This window comes from Hydractinia symbiolongicarpus, chromosome 14 (genome assembly GCF_029227915.1).
Source record: "Hydractinia symbiolongicarpus strain clone_291-10 chromosome 14, HSymV2.1, whole genome shotgun sequence".
Taxonomy (NCBI): domain Eukaryota; kingdom Metazoa; phylum Cnidaria; class Hydrozoa; order Anthoathecata; family Hydractiniidae; genus Hydractinia; species Hydractinia symbiolongicarpus.
This window is the reverse complement of record NC_079888.1, coordinates 19,688,661-19,699,203: the sequence shown is the minus strand read 5'-3', so window position 1 is coordinate 19,699,203 and position 10,543 is coordinate 19,688,661. Positions and strand designations below refer to the sequence as shown.

General features: G+C 38.1%; 2 protein-coding genes across 2 annotated transcripts; both read left to right on the top strand.

Annotated features, from left to right (window-relative positions):
- Positions 1 to 219: 219 nt before the first annotated feature.
- Positions 220 to 2,698, top strand: LOC130625272 (uncharacterized). Its single transcript, XM_057440324.1, has 3 exons — positions 220 to 1,594; positions 1,757 to 2,541; positions 2,672 to 2,698. The coding sequence occupies exons 1-3, from the start codon at positions 220 to 222 to the stop codon at positions 2,696 to 2,698; spliced, it is 2,187 nt and encodes a 728-aa protein (XP_057296307.1).
- Positions 2,699 to 5,787: 3,089 nt separating this feature from the next.
- LOC130625271 (uncharacterized) lies at positions 5,788 to 8,235 on the top strand. Its single transcript, XM_057440323.1, has 2 exons — positions 5,788 to 5,878; positions 5,948 to 8,235. The coding sequence occupies exons 1-2, from the start codon at positions 5,788 to 5,790 to the stop codon at positions 8,233 to 8,235; spliced, it is 2,379 nt and encodes a 792-aa protein (XP_057296306.1).
- The last annotated feature ends 2,308 nt before the right edge of the window (positions 8,236 to 10,543 follow it).

Here is a 10,543-nt window from a genome sequence, read left to right as displayed (position 1 = left end):
ACTTATTGAATACGTCAAAAAGGGCTGATTTGTAAGCAATTATCGAACCTTGAGCCAAAGAAAAATGAAGTTATTTGTTCTGAGATTACAGTGAGAAATAAAAAATGGCCCATTTTTAGTGTATATAGACCACCAGAATCTTCTAACTTAAGTAACTTTTCCATTGAGATAGAACGCTCACTTGATTTGGCTTTCAAAACTTATGATAATGTTGTAATCATGGGCGATATAAATATTGATTGTGATGACTCAAGTTCGACAGGTTTTGACAGTTTTACAACTTTTTGCGAAACCTACAATTTAAAAAATTTAATAAAACAAAAAACATGTTTCACAAATACTCGTGCATCACAAATAGATGTGTTTTTAACAAATAAACATGCATGTTTCCATAATTCTAAATCTTTTGAAACTGGACTTAGTGACCACCACCATATGATTTCTACTTTTATGAAGACTTTTTTAGTACGTTTAAAATCGAAAGAGATATCGTATAGGTGTTTTAAAAAATTTGATGAGCAAGTTTTTCTTGAAGAAGTGAGGAGCACAGATTTTTGTTGTGATAACATAGATCCAAATGAAAGTTATGAGAACCTTGTACTGAAATTTCGAAATATAATTGATAAACATGCACCTATAAAAATTAAATTAGTTCGGGGTAACGAAGCCCCGTTTATGAATAAAAAATTACGAAAAGCAATTTACACAAGATCTCGTCTTAAAAACAATTTTAACAAAAATCGAACAGATCAAAATAGGTCAAAATATAAAAAACAAAGAAATAAGTGTGTTAGTATGAGACGACAGGTGATTAAAGAGCATTTTAATAGTGTTATGGAGGGTGGCATTATTCAAAATAAGAAATTTTGGAGCACTGTTAAACCTTTCCTTACTAACAAATCAGGTAAGAGCTCTAATGAAATTATGATTGTTCACGATGATATTATAGTAACGGATGAAAATGAATTAGCGGAAATTTTCAATGAAGAATACATACATATAGTTGAAAAATATAGTGGAGTTAAACCAGTGTCGCTACGAAATTATCAATCTGAAAATAGAAATGAAGTTATCTCAAAGATTCTAGAAACATATAAAAATCACCCTAGTATTCTTGAAATTAAAAATTCACTAATTGATCAAAATAATGACATGTTGTTTAACTTTAAGGAAGTCTCGAACAAACGCGCTACTGTATCCCCTATTGATAAAGGTGGGAAAGATAAATTATGTGTAAACAACTATAGACCAGTCAGCATTTTAAATATATTTTCAAAATTTTATGAGAGAATAATTAAATCTCAAATTGTTGATTATATTGATAAAAAACTTTCAGAATTTTTATCAGCCTATAGGGAATCATATGGCACACAACATGTACTTATAAGATTATTGGAAGAATGGAAACAAAAATTAGATAAACATTACGTAGTTGGTGCAGTTTTAATGGATCTATCTAAAGCTTTTGATTGCGTGCCTCATGATTTACTTATTGCTAAATTAAATGCCTATGGCTTTAACCAGGATGCCCTACTTCTAATTTTAGCGTACCATTCTGACAGAGAGCAATCTACCCGCATAAATAATCAGCATAGTCTTTTCCAATTAATTCTGTCTGGAGTACCCCAAGGATCAATTTTAGGACCTATTTTATTTAACATTTTTATTAATGACTTTATTTATTTTATTAAAAAAGCCAGTGTACACAATTATGCTGATGACAATTCCCTTTCTGCTTTCTTAAACTCAATTTCAGACTTAATTAAACTTTTAGAATGTGAATCTAATATAGCACTAGTGTGGTTGAAAAATAACAAAATGATGGCCAATCCTAAAAAATTTCAATCAATCATTGTCACCAGAGATAAATGTAACAATTGTGATTTAGTGGTAAAAATTGGTGACAAGTTAATTAAAACAGAAAGCGAAGTTAAATTACTAGGAGTGACCATTGATAATGGCTTGAATTTCGACTCTCACATTTCTAAACTTATCAAAAAAACATCAGCACAATTGAATTCACTGTTTAGACTTAGCACGTTTTTATCTCACAAAGCCAAATTAACACTGGTACAAAGTTTTATATACTCTAACTTTAATTATTGCCCTTTAGTATGGAATTTCTCTTCATATAAATCTTTGTTGAGAATTGAACAAATTCAGAAGAGAGCTTTGCGTTTCTTATTAAATGATAATGATAGTACTTACGACGAACTCCTTTTGAAAGCAGGAAAATACCAAATGAGCGTCTATAGACTTAAAACATTATGTACAGAAATATATAAGACAATGCACGAACTCAATCCGACATACATTAAAGATATCTTTAAATTTCATGGGAGTGGTAGACCAGTGAGATCACAAAATGTTAATAATTTAACAGTCCCAAATATAGATACCGTTAGTTTTGGAACAAAAAGTCTCTCTTCCCTGGGGCCAAAAATATGGAATAAATTACCCAATCACTTGAAATCCTCAGAGTCTCTTAGTACTTTCAAAAATGCGATCAAAAGTTGGAATGGAATTAAATGTTTTTGTGAGGTATGTGAATTGTCCCAAACAAGCTTTTAGTTAAATTTTACTCTTTCTTGTATATATAAAAATTTAAAAATATTTTCTCTCATTCAATTAATATTATTTAATATTATTTCTATTTGCACTTTAATTTCAGTCGGTTTTGATTAGCACTACTTTTTAGAGCTATGCATATAAATTTTCTTTCACGAAACTTGTATATAATGTACCGACTATAAATAAATTTACAAACAAACAAAGATTGGTCCCACAGTAAAAAATGACTGACTTATTTAAATTCTTAAATAAAGCGCTACCACCGCGCCCAGTGTAATTTCTGCGTTCCAGCAATCATGTCAAATTACGAAGAGTGTTTTTCTTGGAGTCTAATTGTCTCATTTATCACATTTATAAGGTCAAAGTCCAAAATCAGTTCAATTAATTCTAACAGTCAATCATTTCACTGTTAAAAGCGATGCAACCTATTAATGTCTCAAAAATATGGCTGAATACATGTTGCTACGAATATGTGACGCAACTGTTGGAACTTACACGAACTGATACCGTTATAAAATCAAAGGAATGCGGTTGTTGAAACTGTCTCTATTTCTTCAGCGCGCGCTAACGGCTACGATTGATTCCAGAGTAACAAATGACTTACTTATCTAAATTTCTAAATAAAGCACTATCACAGCGCCTAGTGTAATTTTTGAGTTCCAGCAATCATCTTAATTAAGAAAAATGTTATTTCTTGGAATCCAATTGTCTCATTTATCACATTTATAAGGACAAAGTCCAAAATCAGTTCAATTAAGTCCCACAGTAAAACATTTCATTGTTAAAAGCGATGCAACCTATTAATGTCTCCCAAGTATGGCTGAACACATGTTGGTACGAATATGTGACGCAACCGTTGGAACTCAAACGAACTGATATCGTTATAAAATCAAAGAAATGCAGTTGTTGAAACTGTCTCTATTTCTTTAGCGTGCGCTCACGGTTAGGATTGGTTCCAGAGTAAGAAATGGCTTATTTATCTAAATTTCTTAGTAAAGCACTATCACAGCGGTCAGTGTAATTTCTGAGTTCCAGCAATCATGCCAAATTAAGAATAATGCTATTTCTTGGAGTCTAATTGTCTCATTTATCACATTTATAAGGTCAAAGTCCAAAATCAGTTCAATTAAGTCTAACAGTCAATCATTTCACTGTTAAAAGCGATGCAACCTATTAATGTCTCAAAAATATGGCTGAATACATGTTGCTACGAATATGTGACGCAACTGTTGGAACTTACACGAACTGATACCGTTATAAAATCAAAGGAATGCGGTTGTTGAAACTGTCTCTATTTCTTCAGCGCGCGCTAACGGCTACGATTGATTCCAGAGTAACAAATGACTTACTTATCTAAATTTCTAAATAAAGCACTATCACAGCGCCTAGTGTAATTTTTGAGTTCCAGCAATCATCTTAATTAAGAAAAATGTTATTTCTTGGAATCCAATTGTCTCATTTATCACATTTATAAGGACAAAGTCCAAAATCAGTTCAATTAAGTCCCACAGTAAAACATTTCATTGTTAAAAGCGATGCAACCTATTAATGTCTCCCAAGTATGGCTGAACACATGTTGGTACGAATATGTGACGCAACCGTTGGAACTCAAACGAACTGATATCGTTATAAAATCAAAGAAATGCAGTTGTTGAAACTGTCTCTATTTCTTTAGCGTGCGCTCACGGCTAGGATTGGTTCCAGAGTAAGAAATGGCTTATTTATCTAAATTTCTTAGTAAAGCACTATCACAGCGGTCAGTGTAATTTCTGAGTTCCAGCAATCATGCCAAATTAAGAATAATGCTATTTCTTGGAGTCCAAATGTCTCATTTATCACATTTATAAGGTTAAGGTCCAAAATCAGTTTAATTAAGTCCCACAGTAAATCGTTTCACTCATAAAAGCGATGCAACTTATTAATGTCTCAAAAATATGGCGGAATACCTGTTGGTACGAGTATGTGACGCAACCGTTTGAACTCAAACGCACTGATACCGTTATAAAGTCAGTGAAACATAGCTTATGAAACTGTCTCTAATTCTTGAGCGCGTGCTAACGGCTAGGATTGGTCCTACAGTAAAATATAAATTACTTATTTAAATTCTTAAATAAAGCGCTACCACTGCGCCCAGTGTAATTTCTGCGTTCCGGCAATCATGTTAAATTACGAAGAATGTTATTTCTTGGAGTCCAATTGTCTCATTTATCACATTTGTAAGGTCAATGTCCGAAGTTACTTCAATAAGTCTCACAGTTAATCGTTTCACTGTTAAAAGCGATGCAACCTAGTAATGTCTGAAAAATATCGCTATATACATGTACACAATGAAAGTGGAGCTCCCTCGCGCACTTTCGACTTATCGCCGTTTTTCACTCAAAACCCTAATTTCAAGGGTCTAGCGCAGCACTGTTTCCTCGCTATGTTGATCCTCTGTGCAAAGGGTCTCTTTCCCTAATTTCAAACATGTGACATCATGCCTCAAATGAGTAAAACATGTGACATCATACCTTAAATGAGTAAAACATGTAACACCATGCCTCAAACGTGTAAAACATGTGACATCATGCCCAAATGAGTAAACAACATCAACGCAATGTTGTCACCCTGGTTGGGGTCACAACATAAAATAAAATGTCAAGTGCGTTAGAAAATTTTCCAACATATAATAAAGCAATGAGTTTCTTTAGAAATGCAATTAGTAAATTATATAGCGCTGTCTCAGCGCCAGTGGCAGCAACACGTGATGCACTCGCAGAGAGACTGCAGAGTGTGCGTGAAACTGCTTCTTTATTATACCACAAGGCTAAGGAGATGCTTGGTTACGGTCAAGCCTTGAGGAAGACTGTAGAAGACGCTGCTGTGGAAGAAGAACAAGTGGAAGATGTGGATCACAGTGCTGTTTAAACGGAAAGTGGATTTGATGGAAGTTATCGACATTTCCGAAGTGAAGGAACACCAGAAGGTCAAGTGGTGAGTATTGAACAGTACCTGGATCAACAGACACAACATGTGGAGAAAGTCATCACAGACTTGCAAAACACTAGACAGAATTGGATGTTTCAACTGAATCTCGTGGTGGAGTTTGTGTACAGGCAAAATCCTTCTGACAAGTTCACAAAACCAATATGGAGTGAAGCTGTCACAATCATGGAAGGAAGCGACATCGAAGAATTGATCGAAGAGATGTAGAAAAGCCGGCTAAAACGCTTTGAAATGACATCGGAGAAACTGAAAAAAAGCGACTACATCTTCAACCGAATCACGGAAATGACGCATCACTGCCACATGATTGACCTTATGAGAGGTAGATCATGGTTCAAGACAACCGAATGGCTGCAAAAAAAGCACTGCATCATCAATCCTTAAAATAAAGACGAGCAGTGCTTCAAATGGGCCGTCATTGCAGCACTGCACCACAACGAAATCAAAAACGATCCTCAACACATCTCGAAGCTCGAACCGTTTGTTGAACAGTACAATTGGAGTGGCATGGCGTACCCAACTCCCAACACACACTTGAAAAAGTTTGAAAGGCAAAACCCCAACGTGGCGTTGAATGTCTACTTTTCTGAAGAAGATTTTCAGGTCAGGCAGGCATATGTTTCAAAACACAAAACGACACGTAAAAAGGTGGCAGATGTGCTAATCATTCAAGAAGAAGGGAAAAAGCACTACGTTGCTATTAAAAGATACTCTGCGCTCATGCGCGGTTTATCATCTAGACATCGAGGTGATCATTACTGTCGAAACTGCATGCACGGATTCCGCAGTCAAGAGACACGAGACAATCACATGAAAGTGTGCATGGACCATGATTTTTGCGAGATTGTCATTCCCAAAGAAGGAACAGTCCTCAAACACGAAGACGGGCAAAAGTCGCTCAGAATGCCATTCATCATCTATGCAGACACAGAATGTATCTTGGAACCTGTTCAAGGTTGTGATGGAGACCCTGAAAAATCACACACCAGAGACGTCAGCAAGCATGTGGCTTCAGGATATGCCTTCATAACCAATTTTGCACATGGAGAAGTTGAAGAATCATCCGACTGCTATCGTGGAAAAGACTGCACGGAAAGGTTTTGCAAGGGACTGAGAGATCAAGTCAATAGAGCTATCAGACATCAACAGAAGAAGATGATCCCGTTGACACACGAAGAGAAAGAAGCCCACAAGTCTGCAAAAGGATGCTTCATTTGCAATGGGCTTTTCAAGAAGAACAACAAAGACATCACAATGCGCAAAGTTCGAGATTACTGTTACTACACTGGTCAGTATCGAGGAGCTGCACACAGTTCGTGCAACCTAAAATATCGCATCCCCAACGAGATTCCGGTGGTCATGCACAATTGCTCACGGTATGACGATCACATCATCATCAAGCAACTGGCCAGGGAATTCAAAAGCCACGATTTTAAATGTCTGGGTGAAAACAGCGAAAAATACATCAGCTTCTTCATCAAGCAATCCGTCACATTTCAAGGAAAACACGGCAAATCGCTGAAGCAGATGAAGAAGAAAACCAACCAAATGAAAGAAGTGGAAATCAACACGACCTGCAAAATCAAGTTCATCGACAGCTGCAGGTTCATGCAAAGCTCACTGTCAAGCCTTGTAGATAATTTAGCTGGAACCAACAGTGTCAGCTGCAACGACTGCAGATCAAGCATGGAACTCATCGAGATTGACTCAGAGTACAAGGCGCAATTCAAGTGCCAAACCTGTTACTGCTCCTACAAGACGGTGGAACTGAATGAGCATTCCATAAAGAAAAAATTTTCCAACACATTCAAGCATGCAAAGGGCAATGACGAGCAATTTAGACTTTTGCTGCGTAAGGGTGTTTACCCCTACGAATACATGGATGCGTGGGAGGGTTTTGAAGAGACAGGACTTAATCCAAAAGCACAATTTTACAGCAGTTTGAACCTTGAAAACATCACCGAAAACGACTATAAGCATGCTCAAAAGGTGTGGAAGGCTTTCAACATTAAAAACCTTGGAGAGTACCACGATCTCTACGTGATGAGCGACACGCTTCTTTTAGGAGACGTTTTTGAAAATTTTCGAGACACTTGTCAAAACATCTACGAGCTTGATCCAGCGTATTTTTACACTGCTCCAGGCCTCGCATGGCAAGCAACTCTAAAAGTGACTGGTCAAGTGCTCGAGCTTCTCACAGACATAGACATGTTACTGATGGTTGAAAAGGGGCTCAGAGGTGGTATTTGCCAAGCAATCAAGCGCCATACTAAGGCGAACAATCCGTACATGGGGGAATTGTTTGATGTCAACCTGTTGATCTCGTATCTGCTGTACATCGATGCCAACAATCTGTACGGAGGTGCCATGTCACAAAAGCTGCCAACACACGGCTTTAAGTGGCGTGAAGACCTCGAAAATTTTACTCAAGTTTCTATAGAAAATTATAAAAATGGAGATGATGGCTATTTTCTTGAAGTTGATGTCAACTACCCGAAAAAGCTGCACAAACTCCACAACGACCTTCCATTCTTACCTGAAAAGATGCGTCTGAACAACGACTGTGAAATGTTGACGTGCAATGTGTTTGACAAGGAAAAAATACGTGCTGCACATTCGCAAATTGCAGCAGGCACTGCAGCATGGATTGGTTCACACCAAGGTGCACCAAGTCATTGAGTTCAAGCAAAGTGCTTGGTTGAAACCCTACATAGACATGAACACAAAGCTGCGAAAGGATGCTCAAAATGACTTTAAGAAAGACTTTTTTAAGCTGATGAATAATAGCGTCTTTGGCCAGACCATGGAGAACGTTCGCAAGCACCGTGACATCAAACTGGTGACAACGGAATGGAGGCGCAAGAAGCTCGCATCAGCTCCAAACTATCACAGCACATCAAGATCTGACAAGAAATTTGTGGCAATGGAAATGAACAAAGTGAAGGTCGTCATGAACAAACCTGTCTACCTCGGCCTCTCCATCTTGGACTTGAGCAAACTCACAATGTATGAGTTCCACTATGACTACATCAAGCCGAAGTTTGGTGCAGGCGCAGAGCTTTCCTACATGGACACAGATAGTTTCGTCTACCACATCAAAACAGACGATGTCTATAAAGATATCGCAGGTGACGTTGAATCAAGGTTTGACACATCGAATTACAGTCCCGAAGACAAACGTTCCTTGCCCATTGGCAAAAACAAGAAAAAATTGTGCTTAGTGAAGGATGAACTTGGTGGCAAAATCATGATCGAATTTGTTGCATTGAGGTAAAAAATGTATGCGTACAAGATACTCGAAGGACACGTGCAAAAGAAGGCAAAAGGTACAAAAAAGTGTGTCGTCAGGAAACAGATCACGTTCACAGACTATTTGAACAGCCTGCAAACCTGTCAAAATTTGTATTGCACGCAACTGAGATTTACCAGTCGAAAACACGAGATTTTCACCGAAAAGCTGAACAAAATTGCGCTGAGTGTTGATGATGACAAGCGACTTCAAGCTCAAAGTGGGTTCACCTTTGCACATGGAAGCAGTCCTGGAGCGGTTTGCAAGAAAGAATTGCTCACCAGAGTGTGGCATCCCGACCATGTTAAACCATGGATGTTTTGAGTCTCGCGGGATGCTTCAAAAATTTATTTGCATCTCACACGTCTCAGTGTTTTTAAAATGTCAAAATTTTCTGTTTCAAACGTTTGCATTCAGCATGGTCTTGGTCACGAAAATGCATTAATAAAAATGATACTTGAACTCTTGTTGGTAATGTTGTACGTAAATTTTTTGTACGTCTACTGCAAGTTTTCCTTTCTAATAAAAGTTATGTCAGAACTGAATGAAATTTTAGACGTCTTAGAAACACCGTCACCAGCAATGAGAAAGCGCGAAAAAGTCAAGCAAAACTTGAGTATCGTCAACTCTCTTGGAAAAAAGCAGTGGACGCCTGAGTTGCTGGATAAAGCGACAGAGAAACAACTTGACAACCTCTTGAAGAAGCTCGAGGCACAAGCGCAAAAATCAGCAGCAAAAGACTTGCTGTCGAAAATGTCAGGTGTTGATAATTTTCAGACCATGATAAGCGACATAAACGCAAACTTTCTGATTCAAAACTCGACTTCAGAGTTGATTGGTAATGTAACGGAGAAATTGCCATCGTTCACAGGGAACTCTCCGATGGAAGTTGCAGGGTCATACATGTATGAAAAGTGCGGACTGTGGCTCTCTCCCGTCTCTCTGTTTTGCACAGTTTTCAACCATCTGAACTGGAAAAAATTCAGCGAAATTGCCGAGGAGCGTCAAGCGCAAATCAAACTGCGAAAAGATGTGCCGGATGAAATAGAACCAAGTTTCGCAGAGCAGAAGCCGTCTTGATGTAAAAAAAAGATTTTTGTACGTCTCACGACTTACAAATAAATGAGTGAATCTAACCAAGTCATAACCAAAAAGGGTCGTGTGGCTGCTGGCAAGAGACTTGCAGAATGGAACAGGGCAAACAAGGCCAAGTTGAAGCAAGTACATGCTCGGGTCGAGACAAGTGAGAATTCAAGTACCCCAGCAAGTACTTTGCAAGAGGGTCAGGAACCTCTCGCAGGTCCTCACAAGTTCAGTGCATATCTCTATGGCGCTGGAAGTATTGCCGTTCTTGCCGTTTGCGTGGCAGTCTATTATATACGTAAGAAGCCTAGCGTCGCCGCAGGAGCACGCGTGTCAGCGGAAGGGCCTTAATAAATGAGCACCAAAGAGTATGAGAAAGAAATAGTTGATTCCTTGTGGGAAGCTGGTAGACTAGTATCCTATACTATTTTCTTGGCGCTAGGCGGGAAACAAGTTCTGGAAGTTTCTAGACCGGGGGCTAAGATGGACATGTCGGACGGCTTGAAGCTCGCTGGCTATATGACAGGAGCGATAATATTCGACGATTACGCGATAAAACATCAGTGGTATAAACGTTCCCTAATGCCTCCGAAAGTCTAGATATGACTCTTATCA

What these genes read in the sequence shown, in the direction of transcription:
- LOC130625272 (XM_057440324.1), top strand. Translation starts at nt 220, where the DNA reads ATGGGCGATATAAATATTGATTGTGATGACTCAAGTTCGACAGGTTTT. An exon ending in CCGCATAAATAATCAGCATA is followed by an intron (nt 1,595 to 1,756) that starts GTCTTTTCCAAT and finishes ACTCAATTTCAG; the next exon opens with ACTTAATTAAACTTTTAGAA. An exon ending in GAATTAAATGTTTTTGTGAG is followed by an intron (nt 2,542 to 2,671) that starts GTATGTGAATTG and finishes CTTTAATTTCAG; the next exon opens with TCGGTTTTGATTAGCACTAC.
- LOC130625271 (XM_057440323.1), top strand. Translation starts at nt 5,788, where the DNA reads ATGACATCGGAGAAACTGAAAAAAAGCGACTACATCTTCAACCGAATC. An exon ending in CATGATTGACCTTATGAGAG is followed by an intron (nt 5,879 to 5,947) that starts GTAGATCATGGT and finishes CTTAAAATAAAG; the next exon opens with ACGAGCAGTGCTTCAAATGG.